Below are 22,057 nucleotides of genomic sequence, written 5' to 3'. Positions count from 1 at the left end.
GGGAGAGAAATCAAATGACTTCCCCTCTGTAAGCTACCAACGCACCGGCAGCTCGAAGCCCTTTACTCAGCTAAACGGTGGCTGGAGGGGTTGTGCAGCCGCACGTTTAATAGTTCCAATGCTGCATTTAGTCTTCACCACTGACAACACGCGTAAAGCGTTTCTTGTACTGCCAAGATGACGTGAAACGCAAGTTTACATTAAAGGTCGTGATTTACAGTGTAAACGTTGAAACATTGTATATTTAAACAAGGTCAAACTATTTGTCATTTATCAAGTGTAAGCTGTAAAACAGCTAATGGACTGCAGCAGTAGCCTACACAGTGCATTTTTTTAGAACCACACTATGTCAAAGATATTAAGGCTTTGGCTTCGCTTAATGCTTGGCCAACTTTCAGAATTGTTGGGGCGGCCGCTTTAAAAAAAAAAAAGGTGAATATGGAAGTCAGCACTTTTAGGCAGGCAGTACAGCTCCTTTGAGGGAGGACTAGGCTGCTGTCGGGTTGTTCCAGTAGTAAATCTGTGTCTATCTGTTCTTTCTCTTCACAATAACAGAGAGTACTCGAGGGAAGAGAAATTTAACTTCGGCAAAATGACTTTCTCATCAAGGCGAAGCAGCTTTCCTCAGGTTAATCCCAACTGGCCACTTTGTGGCAGAGAAATGAAAAAAAAAAAAAAAAAAAAAAAAGATAATGGGACATGTTAGTGGCTTAAAATCTTTCTTTCTTTATTTGAGACTGTTGTTACAAAGCATCTGCATTCAAACCTGCGCAGACTTTCACTTTCTTGCACGATGCAGCTTTGACGGAGCGAGCGGCTTCGAGTTTCATCCAGTGCGAGACTTTTTCGGATGGAACTGTCATGGTTCATCGTGTCAAAGTGCATCTGCAACTCGTGAGAGCCTTCCTAAAATCTAAGACAGCTTTTGAAAAGCAATTACAACAGGCGCGTTGCAGGGGCGAAATCAAAGCCGAGCTACATTTGCTGACTCTTTTGGACCACGTTTTCGGCGAGCTCCAACAGCAGGGGATATCTGAGCGTCCTCTTCCTCCAAGACTCTGGGATTCCCTGGAGACCGGTCTGAAAACACATCAAGATGACAGCTGAAAGCATCAGAGGAAGCACCAAGCTTTCAGAATATCTGAGCTGACTGTCAAACTCATCACAAGAGTTCAGAGAATTACAGGCAACAACAACACTCAAAATGATATATCTTCACTTGCTGTCTGTCTGTCTGTCTGTCTGTCTGATGCTGTAAATACTGCAGAACTTGCCATAAAACGTAACACAGCTTCAGTTCGTAACTTTGCTTTCAGTTTGACAGCTGTAAACTCTCATCTAGTCGCTCACTGTTCATCTGTTGGATGCTGGGCACTGATTTATGTGTTGTCCTTAAATGTCTATGATCTTGTAACTATAAGGGCAGCAAACTGCCCCTCAAGCTTTTTGGCCTTCACAAGCAAGCACTTTAAGCTCAGATGACTGCTTTCAAACATAAATGTTCTCCTCATTCATGCATGCTATGGAACAATCAGCATGAGCATTATCAAAAAGCTAATCACCCATGTGCATAACAGAGTGGACTGATAAGAGCGTAGACAACCTCTATGGATATGAAGACATCCGTCAGAATAAGTGTAGAAATACTTGATACTCTGTTATCAAAAGTATATCACCGAAGGCAATATTACTCATCAAAAATGCATCCTGTCTTGGCCCTGTGAGTGGAATAATGATAAGACCTTACTGATCATGTGTTTAATATCAACCGTTATATCAGGAAAATAGTCAGAACAAGATTCTTATACATGAACTAACTTGAATCAGTATTCCATTTATCCTATTGTTGTGCTCACTTTCAAACATTCTGGACAAAAAACAGTGTTGTTTTAACTTAATGTGCATGAACTATATAAAAAAAAATCTAATTGTATTAAGAACATATTGGCGTATATAATAGTATTTTGGGGAAATAATTACAGAACTCTGGAGCTCATTATCAAAATACATTCCCCTCATATTAGTGTTTAGGAATGGCTAATAGAATAATAATAAAAAAAAACTTTAAAGAGGTCATATTGCGCTAATTTTCAGGTTAATTTTTCATTTGGACTTTCTAAAAGAATCAGTTGACATACTTAAAATTTTCAAAAAATACAATATTTTTCTACTATGGTGCATTGCTGCAGCATCCCTGTTGACATTGTGTCTTGAATGCTCCGTATTAGCTACAGAGTGAGACATTGTGCCTCTGTTCAATCTTTGGTGAGAGTTGCCCATATGCATTAATTAACAGACAGAAGTTAGGAAGTAGGGCAGGTCATGTGGAGCAAGGTAGTGTGATCCAAAATAATGCTGCTGCAGCAGTAGCAACTGTATGTCTGCTGACTGACTGGAGTGTCTATATTTTCTAATAAATATGTGATTTTATATAACACCTGCCACAAAACACAAAATAGGAAAGGCAAAAAACCCAACAAGGCTAATATCACCACTTTAAATTAATGCTCACACACACAAACACACTGAATCGTTTTAGTATCAGTGACTGAATATTGTTCATGTGCCTGAGAACTTTTTTCCAGTACCTGTGCGCCAAAACAGGCTCCTATGAAGGAGGATCGGCTGGCGGTGCATCCCCCGCGGCGCATGGTGTCCCTGACTGCTTCATCCAGCTGGTTCAGCTTCAGGACTCCATGCAGCGCTCCTTGGAACGCACCGGGCAAAGCTAGACACAAACACAGACTTAGCAGCGGATACATGCAACATGGTAACTGAATATATAGGATTACTTTTGTTCGTTGTGCCTTGAAAAACATCACAAGTTGTTTTTACTTTTGCAACATTATTATCCTACAATTAAAGGAGGCCCTTGAACAGGTCTGCCATGCAGAACTCGTCACGTGCGCTTTAAGCATCTCAGGCTTTCAGCCCTGTAAAACCTGAGACTCTCAACTCAGCGGGAAGGGGAAAATGAAAAGGAAGGAGGACGGACACCACGAGTCAGGAGATCAAAGGCTGGAGGACCCACCAGCGGATACACTGATGGGGAGGGTGTGCAAGCCGTGCCAAGTCAACAGACCTGGATCCTGCTGCCGCCGACCGGCTTACCTCATGTGTTTGTGAACACAGCAGGTATGAGCTGTTGGGACGTCTTGGCTAGGTTGTCCTTCACCTGGTTGATATGTGCTTCAGCAGGGGCACAGGAAGAGAGATAAGATGCAGAGTTGAGTGTTTGCACGTTAAAAAAATAGATATTTCTGGCTGCCAGTCACAACTAATACTGCGCACAATACACATTTATGATGAAACCTGAAATCATATTTTGATTTTGAAACAGTTGCTATAGTTTCTTGATCAGGATCATGTTACTGCTTGTAGCTTTTTGTGTTTCATGTATCTTGATCACGTTCCCCTGATCTTTTTCTGTTTTGTCTACCCCTTTCTCTCTTTCTTGTTTAAAGGATGAGAGGAAAAATATAAGAGTGAATATTCCTTTTGCTGAACCATCAAGCAATCCATCCTGATGGAATACGTTGTAAAATACAGCATACAGGCTGTGAGCGGCTTGGGGTTTTCTCTCAGAAAAATAGTTTGCTCACAGTGATTACTGAGTAACTAGCTCGACATTTTCCAACTCATCTGTTTTCACCTTTTGAGATAAATTGTGGGGAAAGACAGTTCAGTGTTTTAGGGGATATTCTGATTTGCTCTCTTGCAGCATAAGACGAGAATGTTGTTACCAGACTTATCGATTTAACTTGAAGCCTGAGTGAAATTTAAAAACTAAAAGTTTTGGGTTCAAACATGCCAGCAGATTGATCTTTGGACTTTGATCTAAGCCAAGCTACGTAATTCCCCCGGCTTCCTGTCTTCATGCTAAGCTAAGCTAAACAACTCCTGGCTATAGCTTCATATTTAACAGACGGTTATTATTTTGTGTCAAATTGTGTCAAATGAAAATAGATTTATGTCAAATTATTCCTTTGAGCATGAATGAAGCTCCGAAGACACATGAAGCCTTACCAATGACGGCCCGGTCCAGCTCCTGAGGGTTCTGTCTCTTTGGGTCAGACATCTGAGCCAGCACTACATTCAGAACATTGGGATCTGGACCATTCAAAATGAAATGCTCCAAAATCCTAACAAAGACAGAGAAGGAATGGTTTATACTCTCACTTAAATAATGGTGTGGCAGACCTCGGCCAAACTGTTTTCATCGTCTTCAGGCCCATCTCTTACCGCGCTGCCGCCAGCGTCTCCGCCACACACATGTCGTTGTTCTGGGTCACCCGTATGGCTTTCTCCACCTTCTCCAGCATCTCAGGTCGGCCAGCGTACATGGCCACCACCGGAGCCAGCTTGGTGACGCCGTCCATCTGACAGTCTGTATCACAGCCTTGGAAACACATACACGCACAGAGAGATTACAACAACCCAAATTCCCCCGGGGAGGTCTTTGTACACCTAAGATTTGAGATCTTTACCGGTTTCTTCCTTGCCAGCGTCCACATTCCTCATGAAAGCTTTCAGGCTCCCATTTCTCCAGGGGCCATCGATGGGGAGGATGGCTTTTGGACCTTATGATACCAATGAATACTCTGTTATTTGACAGTTTTTCACCTATGGCACAGGCAAAATAAGAGAATCATGACTAAGGTAAAAAAAAAAAACAAGCGGGAGAGGACAAGAGACATTTCCCTCAACCTTCCATCAAAGGTTTCTGTAGGTGGAGCTCTTTTCGCTGTCTCCTCAGTCATGGTGGTTATCACTGCCCATGATGGTGACACAGCTCTGCTTATGTTATTCCGAGACATAAAAGCTGGCCTGCAGTTAACTGTGCCCGGCAGTGCACTGTGCCGCTGTGTTGACTTACAGCAGCGCTGTATTTATATGATATCCTGACAGTAAATATCCAAACCCTGGACACCGACTGAGAACAGGGAAGTCTGTCTGTATGGAACATTTTCATGGAAAGGGTTTTCCCCATCGGCTATGAAGGAAAAACATTATGCACAGTGTTATCGGAGAGTAACAGAGGCTCTCACATCCTTTCAGTCCTGTTCAGTTGATGATTAATATGTCTTGGCATCACAGTATTGACAGTCGCACAAAACAGGTACAGTACCTCCTTTCTTCCTGTAAGGGTCATTGAGAGGCAGGTCGTACACTGTTCCTGGGCCAAAGAACTTGTAGATGCGCTTGGTCAGGTCTTCCACGTTCACATCTGGCAACACATAGAAAACAATCATGTTACTCATGTTAGCTTAATGATCTAAAGAGAACTCCATCACTCTTGTCTTATTGTTTGTTCACCATTAAACACTGTACTTAGTAACAACAAAGTGATCTGAAGGTGATGTGCTGTTTCAGAACCCATCGACTGTCATTTGATGAGAAGTTATGCTTTGGGGACAACGGACAGTGTCTTGCTCTGCTTCTTTTGTTATCCACATGGGCTTCATGCAGCCAAAACCCGCTCAAAGTGATTGGTCAGTATGACTTGGACTGCAAATGCAAGGCAGAATGCATCACAATCCAAACTTCAACCAAACCCTTTATTTACAAATTCATTCATATGCTAATATGTATTCAAAGGATTGAGCGGCAAGTTGCATACTTCAGGAAAGGTTTAAGATTTGTTGATATACTGTTTTTGAGAAAATCGGCACCAGTCTTGTGTCTGCTAACTATAGAGTTATGGCCAGCTGATTAGCCCGGCTTAGCATAAAGAGCTTCTTTGCACTTTGTGTGTTGTGAGTTGGATAAGAAGATCGATATCAATCTCATGGTTTTGCATTGAGTAAGAAGTCTAGAGACTTTTATCTTAGCTAGGCCTAAAACTGGAAACAGAGTGAAGAAACAAAAGAAACAAAATCCGTTTCCCTTTTAAACTAATTAACACAAATATCTTGAATATTTAATCTGTACAAAGACTGAGGCATATATAACCAGAGGCCATAGTCCAGAATGCGATGCCTTTTGAAACCATAACTTACACCTTGAAAAATGTGTTTGCCCCCCCCAGCATCTCAGTACCTCCACACTCGCTCAGGGACTCCAGCAGGACGTATGCCTGGTCTCCATAGCAGGTCTGCTCGCCCGTCTTCCGGAGGTAGAAAGGATTCGCCGACTGAGGTCGAAACTCAGGACAGGGCTCCAGATCAGAGAGAATTTCTTCCAGCTTGTCTTGACTGTAGATCCAGTGCATGGGCTGGGCTGAATGGGTGGGGAACACACACACACACACCAGGGGACAAAAGAGTGGAACATTCACTAGTTTTGTTTTTGTGTTTTGACATGAGCTACTATACATACAGTCTGTCGTTACTAGATAGCATGGGAAGGGAAGTAGCTGTGTGACGTTGGAGCGAAAGGATCCTGAATCTAAACAAGAACTGCATGTTAACCAGTCAACGAAACAGCGTGTTGACAATGAAATGTGATGATAATTTCATCTGGTTTGGGTTTATCAGTTGACTATTACAGAACTTCTGTAACACCACATGTAAAGTCAACATGACTGACAAGTTATGGAACCGACCGTGCGCTTATCAGCGCGTCCAGATGTTGCTTATGAATGCTGCTGATAATGCTCCTGTGTCACACTTACAAAAAACGGCGAAGCACTGTTTGAAATGCCGCGTTGTATAACACCTTACGAGAACGATACAGATATTTGGTCACCGATCAGGGAATAGTGGAACTCCGATCAAACAATAATGATGGATAAAAGCGTATGTATCACATTTGCAATGCGAGAGATAAACATGTACTTAGCATGGAAAAGTGTGTTCTTTAATGAAAGCTTTAAAACATGCAATAGGCCTATGAGTTGTTGGGATATGGGAGCAGAAATAGGCACATTCGAGAGATTTGTAACATGTCCAGCCCTGTTGCTGTAAATAACTCAGTCCCAACATCAGCTTATCTTACCTGCTGCATCTGCCACCGCTGCCCCTATTATGGCCCCAATGGCTCTGTCCGCCACAGTCGAGGCCATCTGCGCTTAGACACAAGTGGAGCATAAACAAGAAATAACATGAGGTTCTGGTTCGGATATTTGAAAAGACAACCTTGACATGAACACCTGTGATCTGTCAATGAAATGGAAACTCGCCGTTATTGATGACACGGTCTAAAGTAATCACAAGTAACTAACATGCTTTTTACGTATTGAGTTCTGATGTGGCATTTTCATTGCAACATCCAGTAAACCAAGAGCCAGAAGTCATATTGTGTGTTTAAAAAAAAAATAAAAAAATACAAATCCAGCTTGTTTTCATGTAGCTGTCCACCATTCATTTTGATAGAACAAAAAGTTATGCAACACAGCCTCAGTGGACAGAGTAGAGTTTGATTACATAACATCTGGTGAAAAGATGACATGATCATTCTTTTGCACTCTCCTCGAGAGAACACACTTTGCAACTTTGCTCAGTTGTTTTTTTGCAATGTGCAGAGAATATTAATGTGTCAATCATTTCATTTAACAACCACAGACGTCCTTGAAACAATACAGCGCATCGTAATGAAGTGCCAAGTTCAGTTTGATGCAGAACAACTACAGACTTTTTTGTCCTTACCTCAGAGCCTCGTCTTCATCTGAAGTTTTGTAAAACTGTCTCACGGGCAGTTTTCTGAGAAGGGGAGGGTCCCATCAGCCCGGTGATAAGCGTGCACCAATGGCAACCCCTGAACATTTGGGGTTGGCAGAAGATTGTATTGTTCTGGAAGGAGGCCAAGGAGGTGGTGACACTGAAGGTAGCACACTGGACTGGAGTTCTTATGTAAGGTTTATAGATCTCAACCTTATCAAAGAAGTGTCAACAGTATATAGAAATCAGGTTTAGTCTAGTATACAGAACGAAGGGTGCTCAGTATATTCAGAATGTAACGTGCTACATTCCATTTTCTGCTGTAGTTTGGGTCAGGTTCAAAGTTGTTGCTGTTATAATTTTAACTTTGGGAACGTACAGTATTTATCAAGCAGTGGTTAAATAGCCCACTGCAGCCTGCTGGCTGCTTTCGGTACTTGAGCATAGTCCTTAATACGAAAAGTTTGCAGCTGTGCTAGTGGCTCTGTGGGGCCTCGTTCTTACAGTACCTAAATGCAGATTACAGTCTGTTAATATGCTGCTGTAAGCATGTTGTTAGCATTTGGCTGATAAGCATTGATCAGTCATTAGTTGAGAAGGTATTTGGCTATAATCCAAAGTATTAGAAAAAGCACAGATCTGGCTCAATGATGGTGCTGATTGATAGGCAGTCTAGAACCAATCACCATGTATGTTTACAGTGACTTGCAGTTAGAAAACACCGGCATCGCGCACTAACTTATGTACAAATTGTGTATTTTTTCATGATGTTGTTGTTAAAGGTTGTACATCCCATTCATCTAGAATCTTCAGGGCTTAAAGATCTCGTGAACACTTTCACTAACGAAACCTAATTAGAAACCTGTTAGGCAGCTTGAGTTTACCCGCGGCTTGACATTAGTCCGAGATTACTGTTACTGTTGGGTGGATGTCAAGGTCAGACCATCATGTTTTACTGCATATCTATAATCATTACAGTTACAGCTGAAAATGACAACAGAACTAAATAAATGTTGAACCATTTTTTTAGAGGGATCTTTCACCCAGGACCAGACATTATGACACATCACAGGGTGTCGAATACGACCATTTCGTCACGTCCACTTGTGTCTCATACAAACACAAATAGTGCTGTTAGCATTTAGCATATGAGCTGCACTGGGCTGTAAAGTTACTCATATATAAAGCTATCTGTGGCAGTATGAGAATATCAGAGCATCTGCTTCACTTGAGTTAGTATAGAGCAGTCATGTCCCTAGAGGGCTGGAGACTGGAGGTCAGGGTTGAGTGGAGGGTCACACACCAGACGTTCACCCAGGAGACTAGGGTTCACTTCCGATGTGAAACCCAAACATCAATGACCATTTCCTGAACCTAACCACAAAATTTTAGTGCCTAAAGTCATCCAAACTGCCATTTTGTGCTAGCCATGTGGCTTTCCGATGGGAAGACTTTGGCTGGCGAGGAGCAGGTTTGACTACCTGGGATGAGAACGTGCTGCCATCCAGTAGATGTCAAGTTATTTCACTTCATTACACAAAACTCTGGACTGCTGATGGGATTTATTAAAAGTAAGAGGATGAGATTAGTCATTAGGATTCAATAGTCAAGACATTTCTGCCTGGACCAGATTAAAAAGTAACATTTTGTGAAAATTGAAATTATGCTTGAAAAGGTCCAATATGTAAGATAGCTGATTTTTGAGTCTTACTCCCAGTTCATCAATTACTGACACTTTAGGTTGGAAGTGAGATAGAACAATCAGTTTTCTTATCAACTGGACCTCTAAAAGGGAGGAAAAATATATCTTTCATGTCTGTTGATTCATCTGTTGCATTTTGCTGTCTGAAGCAGGAGGCATCTCTTCAGCTTTGTCGGCCCTACAGACATCAGACAGTGGATCCCTCCCTTCACCTTCACAGCCTGGATCTTTCGCCAAGGGGACTGCTTCTGCATCTTACCCTGTGTCTAACCTCAAGGTGGTTTGAATCAAACCATTAACTACTTCATTCCATCCCCCGAAGGGTTCACTCTTCATTTGCCCCTTGCCGACACCCGTGGGCAAATTACTATACATTGAAAAAGCGTTAAAAGACCGTCTTTGTCATTTTAATTCATCACGCACTCTCTCTGTGCATCTTCCACTCCACTGCCTCCGTCCTGATGGTTCCCCAGCTGATCCCCTCCACTGTTCCAACTCTGATGAAACCCTGCGAGGCCTGGCCGGGCTCCACTTCTCCTCGGCCTCTCATGGGCTTCCCAGCCAATTGATTTCTCCTCTGGCCTCCTAAACCAGCGAAATAGAGTGCTGTGGGAGTGGGTCAGACAATCAATAGCAGTTAGAAAACAATGAATAAACGCCACTATGGCGTTACCTCTGAGTTATGGTTGAGGATGTCATTCTGGAAGAAAACCAGAGAGATTCATGAAGCTGTATGTTTAAACTTCATGCGCAAGATATTCTCACTGAAATTTTGCATTAGTAGAAGAAAAATCGACAGGAGTATGACAGGACAGAATTCAAATAAGGGTCCCTTAATGAAAAAAAAAAGAAAACATTACATAAATCAATATGTAAACACAGTCTCAAGACACAGATGATCTTCACGAAGCAAATCTGCAGGAAAGGGGGAGCATTATCCTCCTCTGGCCGGGAGATAACATGCCCTTCACAGAGGGGATAAAAGAGCTGCACAAATAGATCAGCCACTGTCACCAGATCAAGTGACACAATGCGCAGGGCGAAGCTTTCTCAATTGCGGCCTGGCAGGACCGCAAGAAGATATAGATGGAGTGCCGACAATGTGGCAGTGCCCTCGTGTTCGAGGGGCGGCAGAGCTTTTGGGGCTTTGATCATCTGGCAGGACAGTGGGGAGTGGAGGGGATGCCACTCTGTTACTTGGCAGGTTTTGGCATCAGATAACAACGCTCATCATGGAGGGTATGTATGATAATCTGGAAACAGTGCTATGTTTCATTTAATGGACTGCACTGGAACACTTTTCTTAGTCCTATATTTTGTATCTTTCCTTTTCATTTTCTTTTTCAGACTATGCTTGTATATGCTTGTAAGTAGTTTATTAGCAATGCTAGCATGAAGCACAGTGGTGCTTTGAGCTAAATGCTAAAGTCAGTTTGCAAATGTATTCACAATGAAAAAGCTAATATGGTGATGTTAGGCAGGTATTATGTTTTAAATGTTCACCATTCAGCATGCTAGCATACTAACATTTACCAGCACAGCTATGGCTGATGGCATTAGTTTTGCAGGTATCTGGCAAAAAATACCGGCAAGTATTGGAAAACATTTATGTCAAAAGCTAAGCTCACCAAAATGAGCAGTCTTTAGCCACTGGGGACCATGAATGCCTGAACAAAATTTTGATTTCATCCATCAAATAGATGTAGAGATAGATATGGGAATTATTTAATCAGTGTGGCAATCATATTGATAACTCTAAATCAATGGGCCTATGATTGTAGGTGTAGACCCCTGATCCATATGAAGTAAGTGAAGTTTAATGAAAAACATGAATAAGGTTTCTACAAGCAGAGAAACTGTAAACAGTGATCAGATGCATTGCCTGGTAAAAACATTCATGGTCTCCAGAGGAGGGGTCCTGCACACTAAACATAGCATATTAGCATTTCCATTTTGTGCATTAAAGAGGCTGTAGACTTCCCTTATATTTCAGTTTAATATTTTCGGACATCTTTTGTTACACCCTAAACTCTCTTGTCATGTGCTGCCTTCTTGTTCTTCCTCATCTTCGGTGACTCAGTGAACATATGATCACTTATTTGATTGTTAAAGCACTTTAATTATGTGCCGTGGCAGTGAAAACAAAGCCCTGGCAGCCACACCACATCTGCCATATGTGCTCAGACATAGTCATGCTGTGTCCTGGAAGCTCACATTGTTCCTCATTAGCATCTAATTCTGGTCTCTTTCCAGGTGAAATAGGCAAATTGTTCATCTCGTTTTGATGCAGTGCTACAATGAACAACATACACTGCTGGGGTTATTCCTTGTGACAATTATGTGCAAATGTATTTACAAACCCAGTGTTATCACAGAAAGAGCCACACAGGTAATGGTTCACTTTTTTTGTTTGTGTTTCCCCTCAGTCCCTATGCGGCATTAATCAGAGGAATCCTGATAATTGCCTGGCCACATGGCCGTCCTTCTAGTCTCGGAGAGGAAGCTGAAACAGGAGAAGGGCGCTGTGAGGTACACCAGCGTCCGGCCACTAGCCACCTCTCCTGCCATCCGTGCTATGCCAGCCATGGCATCCCGCATGTGGCCAGTGGAAGACAGAGAGCTGGATGCTTGCCGCTCGGCCACACGAACTCCCTCCACCCTCAGTCGGTCTCGATTTGAATGTGGGTAAACAAAAGAGTTTCACTGGAAATTTGTATTTCTCCTTTGACGTTCATCCAAGTCATCTGTGAGGAAGTGGAGATGCAGAGTGAGGAATCTCAGATCTTAGAAGTGTTTACAGCTGCAGACGCCGAAGACTAATCTCCACAGCATTGTTTGCACGGGCCTGCGCTCCGACTTTGTATGTAAATGTACTCGGTGCGATCCTGCAGCAAACATTCTCTGCATAGTAGCATTTTCTGAGCGTTCCCTCTTCTGCGAAAAGAGTCTCGGTGCATTATATTACCTGCAAAAGGAAATTAATCCTGTAGGTGTGTCGTACCTTTCTTATCTTCAGTCGTTCCTGTGCATACCGTAAGAGCGACCTCATGCAGCGCTGTTCATGTGATTACCAGCACATTTCTGCACCACCTGAGCTATATAGAGTTTCTTTTGACATATTGGAATTCTCATCCTCTAACATGCCTGACTTTGTTATGCAATACATTTTTATTGCTCTACTTTTATCAGGTCTTTCTGTCAGGTTATGTTTTTTGCACACCCTGATTCAGATGTTTATTTAATCCCATTTGTTCCACAGCCTCTATGCAGCCCATCGCTTTCTGTTGCGCTGGTAGCCCAGCAGGGATCAATAAAAACTTGTATGGATGTGAATTATATTGCAGGTGCACTCGTTTGCTTCACACTCATGTCTGGAGGCCATTTGCTGCATCTTGTACTGTTACTTGGCAGCTAGATCAGAAGGAGCTTAAAGGATAAGTTCACCCAAAAATGAAAACTCAGATTACTTTGCCTCATGCCCATGGAAAGTCAGGGGGAATTCTTGGTAGTTCACAAAAAATTCTGGGGTGCCAGCAAAAAAGGCATTGCAGCATTCCCATAAAAAAGTCAAGTGAATGGGGATTAAAAAAAAAAATGCATAAATTAGAAAATGGCATAAAATGGTTCCCATCATCTTATCCAGTTTAATCCAAGTCTGCAGAAGCCTCAAGATCCCAAATTGATTTGAAAAGATGCTCTTTAGTCAAATATCTCATCAAATATCGGATGAATTTGGCAGAGACCTTCATCTCTCCCTCAATATGGCTTATAAATAAGGTATTTTCAAATCAACTTGGGATATACATACATATAGCTCTTAAATAAATCCCCATCTATTTCAGTTGTTCAGGAGAATGTTACTGGCACATGGAAATGAATAGATAAAGACAACATTTTTATATTTGGATGAACTGATCCTTTAACTGCCTTGCTCGAAAGCAACTTGACAGTGAAAGAAGTAAAGGTTACCGTTTCACAGTCATGGTCAAATTCTCTCCAGCAGTCTGCACAAACTATGAGACCAGATGATATACTGGCACTTAAAATGATGAAGCAAATGCAGCTTGCAGATAGTGTAATACCCAGCACCCTTCCCGGTCCCATTACCCAGGAATTTAAAACCTTTAATTTGGTGTTTTTAAGTCAGAGCAGCCAGTATGTAGCAGAGGACTGAGGAGACTTTCCTCATTTTATTCACACAGAAGCAATAAAAGATAAACCCAGCTTCAGTTAGACCATATATATTGGCTCAGTCATGCCAATCATGCTCTCAGTGAGGTTTGCATATACAGGATGAATATGTTAGAAATGCGTTTCCATTTTTAGACACGGTATGTTTGAACGCATATACGCTTCTTTCTTAGGTCAGTTCTACTGCACATGTCATAAACATTAAAGCTTTGTCCCCAAACACACATCATTGTTATTATTACAGCACATTAGTGTGCTATTCCAATGAAAGGCAGGGTGATGTATTGCCTCCTCATTAGCCCTTCGTGCTCCGAACGTCTCATTTGTAATACGCATTCAGGCAGCAAAAGGAGAAGTGGTTGTGTTGAGTAGCTGCAAAACAATAAAATAATGGAAAGGGGAAATTATTCTAAACTGGAAATGAACTTGTTTTTGAGGTCTTGCATTTCACTCTGCTGGATGCACACATCTATATATATATATATATATATATATATATATATATATATATACATACACACACACAGTTTTGGACAGGCGAGTGTTGAAATTAGCAAACGAGGTTCAGTGTTTATGTCTGGAATTATGACGAGCATTTATCATGTCACCACCTCCCGATCGATTAGCAACCGAAATGACGACGGATGGTGAAGGACACTCGAGCTTCCCGCCCTGAGGGTGACGTTGAACTAAAATGGCCGCCTTTTGAATACAGTTTATTCCTACCCTGAATCCTGAGTAATACTCAATGGATCAGTGAATTATGAACTGCTTTCCCATGCAGGCTGATATATATATATATATTTTTGCAACATCCCTCCTTCTTTCTCCTCTTTCAAAATAAGAGCAAACTCTGGCCTCACCGACTCTGGACACCACAAACCCCAAACGGGAACTAAACAAAGAGGCACACCAGAGGACATGACTCCTCATGTTCACGGGACAGGAAGAAGGTTACAGATGCGCCGTGGTCACTGCCACAGACGCACTCACATCGCCGCGCCACCAGAACTTCTTGAAAATCCTCGCCGTGAGTGTGAAAACGCACATCTGCTTCTCGCCACATTTCCTCCCAGGACCCAATGATTCACACATGCAAATGAAAAAGGTTCAGAATTCTGGTAAGGGAAACAAATACAAGATGCATCACTGAACAGGTAAAAATAGAGAGCACATACTGTACACACTCTATATAATATAAGATATAGGTCTCACATTGCCTGTTATGATACTATATTGAATTGAGCTTTACTTGTACTAGACATCCCTGAGGATATGTGCAAATGTACACAGTTCCTACACTTCGATAGAAAGACTATTATGGAACCATAAGGTCTAAATTAGTCTATTTCAATTTTACTAATGCCAAATGAAGGTACACAGTCATCGTTTCAGTGGGTTAATGAGTCATAGACCAGGACCACACAGCTGACATGTCACCAATGTATTTCTGAGAGGAGAGTATAATGGTGCCTTGGTGAAGAGGGGTGGCTCCTTATCTCAGAAAGATGGGACATATTTGGTTGGTTTAATCATTACTCGGGCAGAACCGCGATCCCACTCTTGTGTGCAGCTGGAGCGTTTGCATACTGGGAGGAACTTGGACACCGTGTATGAAAATACTGGCCGACACGAAGGCAAAAGTTAACTGACGTGAATTCACGAATGCGTGTCTTTTTTTTTTCTTTTCCCCCCCACAAACCTGCGTTATGTTCTGTCGTGTCGCCGTCATTTCATTTTTTTTTTCTTTCGCAGAGCGCGCAACGGACCTATGGGTGGCAAGCGGAAGAGGTGAAGAGCTGGGTGAGGGGGAGGGAAGAGAGACGGTGGAGAGAGATGGAGAGAGAGAGAGAGAGAGAGAGAGAGAGGGAGGGAGGGAGTGTGTGTGAGTGACTGAGAGAGAGCGAGAGATATAGAGAGGAGAAGAGTGCAGGGTGCGCTCCATCCACAGCCTCAGTACACCGGACTGTCATCTCTGGAGCGGCTCCTCGCATCTCCACCAGCGCTCGGTTCCGTTTTTTTTTTTTTTCAACGGGTTTCACAGTTCGGCGGATGTTAGCATGGACACGATTTAAGGCGCACCCAGCGAGCCGTCAGCAGTTTCACTTGCTTCAAAAAAACAAACAAAAAAACCCCCAAACAAACCCATCAACTAATTCCTCTGAAAAGCTCGCCCGGCCAAAGTCACAATAATGATGGAGTACTGGAGGCAATGCGCGCTGTGGTTGATCAACTGCAAGGTGCTCCCGGCGAACCACCGGGTGACGTGGGAGTCAGCGCAGGTATTCGACTTGGCCCAGACCCTCCGGGATGGAGTCCTCCTCTGCCATCTGCTCAACAACCTGAGACCCCAGTCCATCAATCTGAAGGAGATCAACCTCCGGCCGCAGATGTCACAGGTAACAGACGACTGTAATCGTCCCCGGCGCCCGCTCCTCGCTGCGTCGCCCAAACTGCAACTTAGCCCCGCTGGAGAGAGCGCAACCAGACTTCCTAAGAATTATGTTAGTTTTAAGGGTCCTTGCTTCTCGGCTGAAACGGGATACCGAGCTAGATCACAATTTAAGCATATTACAAATGGAAATAGCTCTAGATAAGTTTCGGCGTAATGTAACTCAGAAATAAGCACTTTGTTTTAAGAAAATGACAACTTTCTTCATGTTGGCTACGCCGCTCGCCGCCGCCCCCCAACATTTATTTTGATGGCGGAAAACAGCAGAAATAAGAAGTCAGGGAACAACGTTAGTTGGAATTTTGGACCCACTGGTCCATACTTGTGTGTGAAACATATGCCGAAGAAGAAAGGTGATCTTTGTCACTGTAGGGAACTGTTAATTGACGCTTTACGACTTCATTCTATTTTACAGCGAGTGATGACACACTAAATTGCCAAAGAATCGGGCGGAATTCGGTAGCCATCTTTTTGGACCGCATGAATACTGTATAAAAGGCAAAAATGGCCAAAAACACGACCCTGTTTGATTCTTTTACTTGACTTTGTAGTATAACTTACTTTTAGCTACTTACAATGTTGGTCAACAGTGAACCGTTATGTACACACATATACACAATCTGCCCTCTATAGGTGATGTACACACATATGGGAACAAAGGTTAAGTGGTGATGAGGCTTTGTTATGGGCTATCCCAGTAAGAGAAGTGAATTAATCTCTCAGGACTAACACCATTAATAAATGATCTGGCATTTTATCACAATAACTTTTCATTTAGAAAACAATAAGTGGGTGTTTGGATGGCTTGCATGATGTTAGGAGAGACAACAGCCATTAAATTCACCTGACTGATTTGGTTGTTCGCTTATTATACTGTATAACTAGAAATATAACCAAAATAACCAACTAACAACTCTCAGCCTGTACTGCCAGTGCTGCTTACAGTCACTCAGCAGACAGACAGACAGATAGGGAGCTGTGTCCACGTGGCTCCTGTTTGTCAGATACCATCTGCTTCAATAACAGGACAGCCGGAGCCAGGACCAGATTAATATTCTCCTTCATAACACTGAATCCGGGTGTCTGGCTCGGTGACAACGCACAGTGAGGTAGACACTCACCTACTGAGACTGCGGACTTGCTGCTGAAATATTACACTGTACCAGTAACACACACGGGTTGCAGTATTTCACTCTATAATGGATGCCCTAACACTCTCGTCCGATGCAAAACAGGTGATTAAGGACTGAAAATCAGTATTATGGGTGAACTGCACAACTGATGGTGGAGGTGGTGGTGGTTGGGAGGGTGTGTGTGTGTATGTGTGTGTGTGTGTGTGTGTGGGGGGGGGGGGGATGGCGTATTAGCCTTGTTTCCTGGAAAACAAGCACTCCAAACTCAATGTCATGGCGGGACGGTCAATATGATATGCAGTTACGGCTCTTTCTCAATCTAATTGGGTATCGGCTGTTCAGCGTACAGGCGCACAGGTGAAGTGGGCGATTTGAACAGGAGGATTCTAATGTCATCAGTGGCAGATGTTCAGGGTTCTGTTTACACGGAGATTTCAGAGGAAACTAGATTGCGAGTGTAAGGGGAGAAGCTGATCGGACCATTTTTGCTGTCAGAGGCTGTGCCAGCGCCAAATACAATTACTAATCGACGGGCATCGATAGGTCAGTGTTTGCCGTCACTCATGACATAATGACATGCAGCAGAGCCATGCCATGCGTAGATGAGCAGTTGTGAACCACACTTGTGCCTGGCATGGCCCAGACTGGGTTATTTATAGGCAGAGTTTGTTTTATGCATGGCTGGATGGCTTACTCACACCGAGGCAGCGATGAAGCTCCACGATCGTAGTAGGCTCAGGCACTATCATCTCCAAAGCACATGTGCCAGTTCACACATACGTGAGCAGTGTACACATGTGCTGCTTTTGGCGCTAGGGGCTTGTTCCCTGAGGTCATCTGAGAAATGAGCGGTGTGTCTAGTATAAGGTATTCAATAGGAAAGTTTGTTTTTCATCAACGGTTGTGGTTAAAAGTTCCCGTGAAAACCGCCGACTGTAGTTCGTCTTTTGTTGACTGCAGAAACAACCCTGATATGTAAAGTTCAACACTTTCTGTTCGCTGTAGGTGAGCTTGCAGTCAGTTGGAAAAACCTGCTCCAAAAAACACTGAATGTGACGGCAGACACACTCAAGACCTACAGGCTGTGATGAATAATGGCACAAACACATTCAATATTTGTTCTGGGGTTCGCTCCTTCAAAAGTATGTCAGTAGACCGTGACCCTGGCCTCGCCTTCTACACACATTCACGTCGCGTGATGCTGGGTACCAGCTCCCCCCCCCCGAGCAACTTTCCTCCCTCTGTCTCAAAGTTAAATTTACATAACTGAGGGTGGAGTTGCTTCCCTTTCTGCCTGCATAATTCATGAGGACCGTGGCAGCTACTTGATCATTGGTTAGCAATAACACATGGGACGCCACTGCGGCCTCACCCATGGGACCCGTGAGATGGAGAGACAAAGGCAGGGGAAGGGACAGGGCTACAAAGAGCCTGTCTGGCCCCCGCAGACGCATCTCCGAGCACATAAAGGGCCCTGGAGGGTTAAGCCCGCTGCGGTGGTGTTTGCTGCGTTATTAAGGCACAATGCAGGGGAAGCTCTGGAGGGGCTGATGTGTGTGGCGTCAGCATCAGGACGGGGCTGCTTCTCATTCTGCAACATTAACTCTGTTTTTCAGAGATTTGTATGCGCGTCGGATCCACTTATGCAAGGGCAAGAAATAACCAGCAAACCACTTGAAAACAGGAAAACAAAGTGGGAGCAGCGGGATCAGTCTATTTACTGACTGAATGAGTCTATGTTTGTTGAAGCCTCTCATATTGAATAGAAGATGGAGCATGGTGCATGGATTTGTGCATTTTACAAGGTTTCCGACAACAGTTTAAAATGAAGACCTCGCAGTTGCAGCTAAGGGGCAGGAGGTCAGCGTCAGAGGAGCATTTTCACCCTCTTTGATCACTGTTTTACGGGACTGTAATGGAACAATTACATAGTCTAGACGCGGCTCAACCACAGCGACTGCTGCATTCTGCTTTCCCACCAGAGAAAACGCCACATAATCAGTAGTTGTTTTTTGTCTTTCTCTGTGAAAATCAGCGGTTAAGCGCAAAAGAGGAACAGTGGATTTCGACAAACCAGCCATGTGGTCAGACAAGCAGCATGAAGCCTCTCAGTCCTCCTGGTTCTTGAAACACTTGGGCCAGCGCTGTGCTGAATGCTCAGTTCATACAGAGAGGACTGCAAATATACTCAAAACGCTTGTGGAAGTTGGTCGGAGGACAATAACCTTCATGTATTAATCTTTGTAAATGGATTCTGTGTGTCGACGGGTGTTTTTGGAGACCTTCTCTTGAATATAACGGAACTTGTCTCATTCCAGAAATCATGAACTGATTACTCGTGGTGATCTGCAGACTTTGCTGTGAGCAGTTTCATGTGGGAACTACTTTCTCTCCGTGTCACCACACATAGGGAAGCACACCCTATAGGTCACGGACATCACCTTAAGTAACCATGCTGTGGATGCTGGAAAGAGACGTTGCCTCTTGAGTTTTTCAGATGTATTTTTATGCCGCTTTGAGCTCCACAAGTCGACTGCCATCTGGTTCCATTATATTCTTGAGAAGGCAGACATCTGTGTGGCCGACGCTCAGCCACACGCGCCAAAACAATCCAGATGGATAAATAGTGCTCCATGAAGAAAAATATCCATTTTTTTGTGTACTTTCCCTTTAAATACATACAAAAATGAGCTTGTGTTGGAGTTCAAATGCATGTAAGAAGGTCAAATTTTAATCTTGAAATTTTCCCAGACTATCCCCAACCTTTTAATCCTCCTGTCACCTTGTTTGCCCATGACACAGGGGTTATAAACTGTGGACTCATGTGTAAGAGAAGCCGTAGCGAGCCCTCAACATGCACAGGAAACCAGGAAATGGAATAGAGGAAGGAAGTGAAACTAAGCATGCCCTCGATTGAGCTCTCACCAAAAGCGCCGAGATGTCAGACACGACGAGGAGAAAAGAGCCGCTGCCTCTGTCGCTCGCTCGCAGAGACAGAAAAACCCCACTTTGCTCTTCGTGGAGCCGCCTTAAAAGAAATCAGGGCCCGTTCGTTGCTTTTTCTTGGAGAAAGTGAAAGTGAGTGAGAGGAGAGCACGAGTGTGAGTCACGCCTCACTTTAACAAGTGGCATAAAGTGTTTCACAAAGGACATCAATGCGGAGAAAAACGAAAGAAAACACATCGCATGTGTCACTGAAGAGCGACGCAGAGATGGTGTCAGTTTGTTTTTATGTATCGCAGAAGACAGTGACGTTAGCCCCACAGCGAGCCAGCTAGCAGCCATAGCTTGTGCACATTGTATATCCATATACATTATTATGCAACACCGTGTTTTAGGGCACATGCATGAACATACATGCAGCAGGTGTGTGAACGTGACTCGCGGAGAACTCATCGGCCACATTACCTCGCCTGGAGAGTGTGAGCCTACATTATACATGCCACTTATGGATATTTCATCAAGCCGAGACCAAAACTCTGTGATGTCAGACAATGAAGAGAGAAGCCGGTCTTCACACAGCGAGCGCTACCAAACAGCAGGCTTCAAAGGCTTCCAAGGCCCGCTCTTCACTCGGGAAGACAAAACAAAAAAAAAAATAGTTAGGGAGAGATAGCGTGGGAGAATGAGCAAGACTGAGAGAGGATGTCTTCATTATCCTGCAGAACGAGGCCCGCTGCAGGTTGTATGGGATCAGGGAACGGGAGATAACACTTGAAGTTACATAGCACAGTGTAAAAACTCTGAATAAGATGTCTCAAATGCAGGGCTGTCACAATAACCGGAACGTAGGTAACCAGTAACAACCAGAATAAGGCGTCAGGTTAGGTGTTAGGTGTGACCGCGTGAAGCGATGTGTTCAAGAGCTAAAGAGGGGTTTTAATACTTAATGCACTGCTGTGTGTCACTACGCCACACACACTCTCCTTGCCCTCTTGCTAATCATGCACACACTCTTGTTTTTTTTTTTACAGCTCGTTGGTGTTCCAGGTGGGAATCAGTCTCTGATCAGGTGTCGGAACAGAACGATCGTCAAAGTCAAAGTGTCTGCTGTGAAAAAAAGATTCTAATATAGAGTTTTACACGAACAAAGTGCAGAGCGTAAAAAAAAAAATAACAAACAAAAAAAACATCCACCATCTTTCATTCGACAGTTTTAGATTTTTTATTTTGATATCATTACCATTACCTCACTGTGGTGTGTTTTATAATAAACTCAATCTTTTGTGGCTGCAACAAACCAAAAATGAGAAAGTTGTGTCTGAGTTTTTGACGCGTTCTGCAACTCGCACTCTGCACCTTAACCCAAGAAGAAGAAGAAGAAGAAGAAGAGGATGTGGTTATTTTGCATCCCAGAAATAATTTATCATAAAATGATTACAGAATTGCGCTGGAGCCGCTGTTCCACTTCGTCGACAGTCATCCCGTTGTAGAAGATGCCCTCGGACTCGGACTCAGCCTGTGAATCCCTCGATGACTACCCCTGAGTTACTGTGGCTTGGCTGCCCTCGTTGGTTTGTGTGGATGAAAGGATTGAACCTGTCAGTGTGTGAACGCCACATCACTGCAGCCGAGCGTGCCACGTCGGAACGAGGCACCGCAGCCTCCCGTTTACAAATCCGGCGCGATGCATTCATACCGGTTCGTTCCGCCGTGTCATGTGCTGCCTGATGCATGGTGGCGTGGACGCGGAGGTTTGCAACGACGCGGTTGTGTTGTGCCTCGCACGTGCGCGCACACGTGCACAGGGAAAACTGACCTTTCGTTCCATCACCAAGGTAACAAGGCTGCCCGACAGCCAACCGGTGAAGGCTCCTGTGCACACTGAAGTATGGATAGTGTATATACTGATTGTATTAGAGGGTATTCAGTGGTGGAGAGTGTACCTGCAATCAATGATTATTATGTTACTTAATTCTGGCGTGGACGGTCCAGTTAATCACCGCTGAGTGCTCTGAAAGCTCTCGAGAAAGTCAATACC

At 43.6% G+C, this 22,057-nt stretch overlaps 2 protein-coding genes across 2 annotated transcripts in view; one reads left to right on the top strand and one right to left on the bottom strand.

The window, feature by feature from the left end:
* Positions 1–705: 705 nt before the first annotated feature.
* Positions 706–7,662, bottom strand: LOC119008224 (crystallin J1B-like). The gene is made up of 10 exons (XM_037078278.1): positions 7,587–7,662; positions 6,937–7,003; positions 6,040–6,219; positions 5,129–5,227; positions 4,488–4,580; positions 4,243–4,399; positions 4,027–4,142; positions 3,112–3,189; positions 2,589–2,728; positions 706–1,080 (listed from the first exon to the last, which is right to left on the bottom strand). Exons 2-10 carry the CDS (start codon positions 7,001–7,003, stop codon positions 976–978), a joined length of 1,035 nt encoding a protein of 344 aa, XP_036934173.1. The 5' UTR covers positions 7,587–7,662; the 3' UTR covers positions 706–975.
* A 7,729-nt stretch (positions 7,663–15,391) lies between these two features.
* The window catches only part of LOC119008483 (guanine nucleotide exchange factor VAV3), a 99,930-nt gene continuing 93,264 nt past the window's right edge, over positions 15,392–22,057 (top strand). Inside the window, exon 1 of the mRNA XM_037078829.1 lies at positions 15,392–15,890. Within this exon, the coding sequence (XP_036934724.1) occupies positions 15,684–15,890 (207 nt within the window). The 5' untranslated portion in view covers positions 15,392–15,683. The remainder of the gene's footprint in view (positions 15,891–22,057) is intronic.

The sequence above is a fragment of the Acanthopagrus latus genome, chromosome 19 (assembly GCF_904848185.1).
Source record: "Acanthopagrus latus isolate v.2019 chromosome 19, fAcaLat1.1, whole genome shotgun sequence".
In the NCBI taxonomy this organism is placed as follows: domain Eukaryota; kingdom Metazoa; phylum Chordata; class Actinopteri; order Spariformes; family Sparidae; genus Acanthopagrus; species Acanthopagrus latus.
The sequence above is the reverse complement of the archived record's forward strand: the minus strand, read 5'-3'. Positions and strand labels throughout refer to the sequence as shown.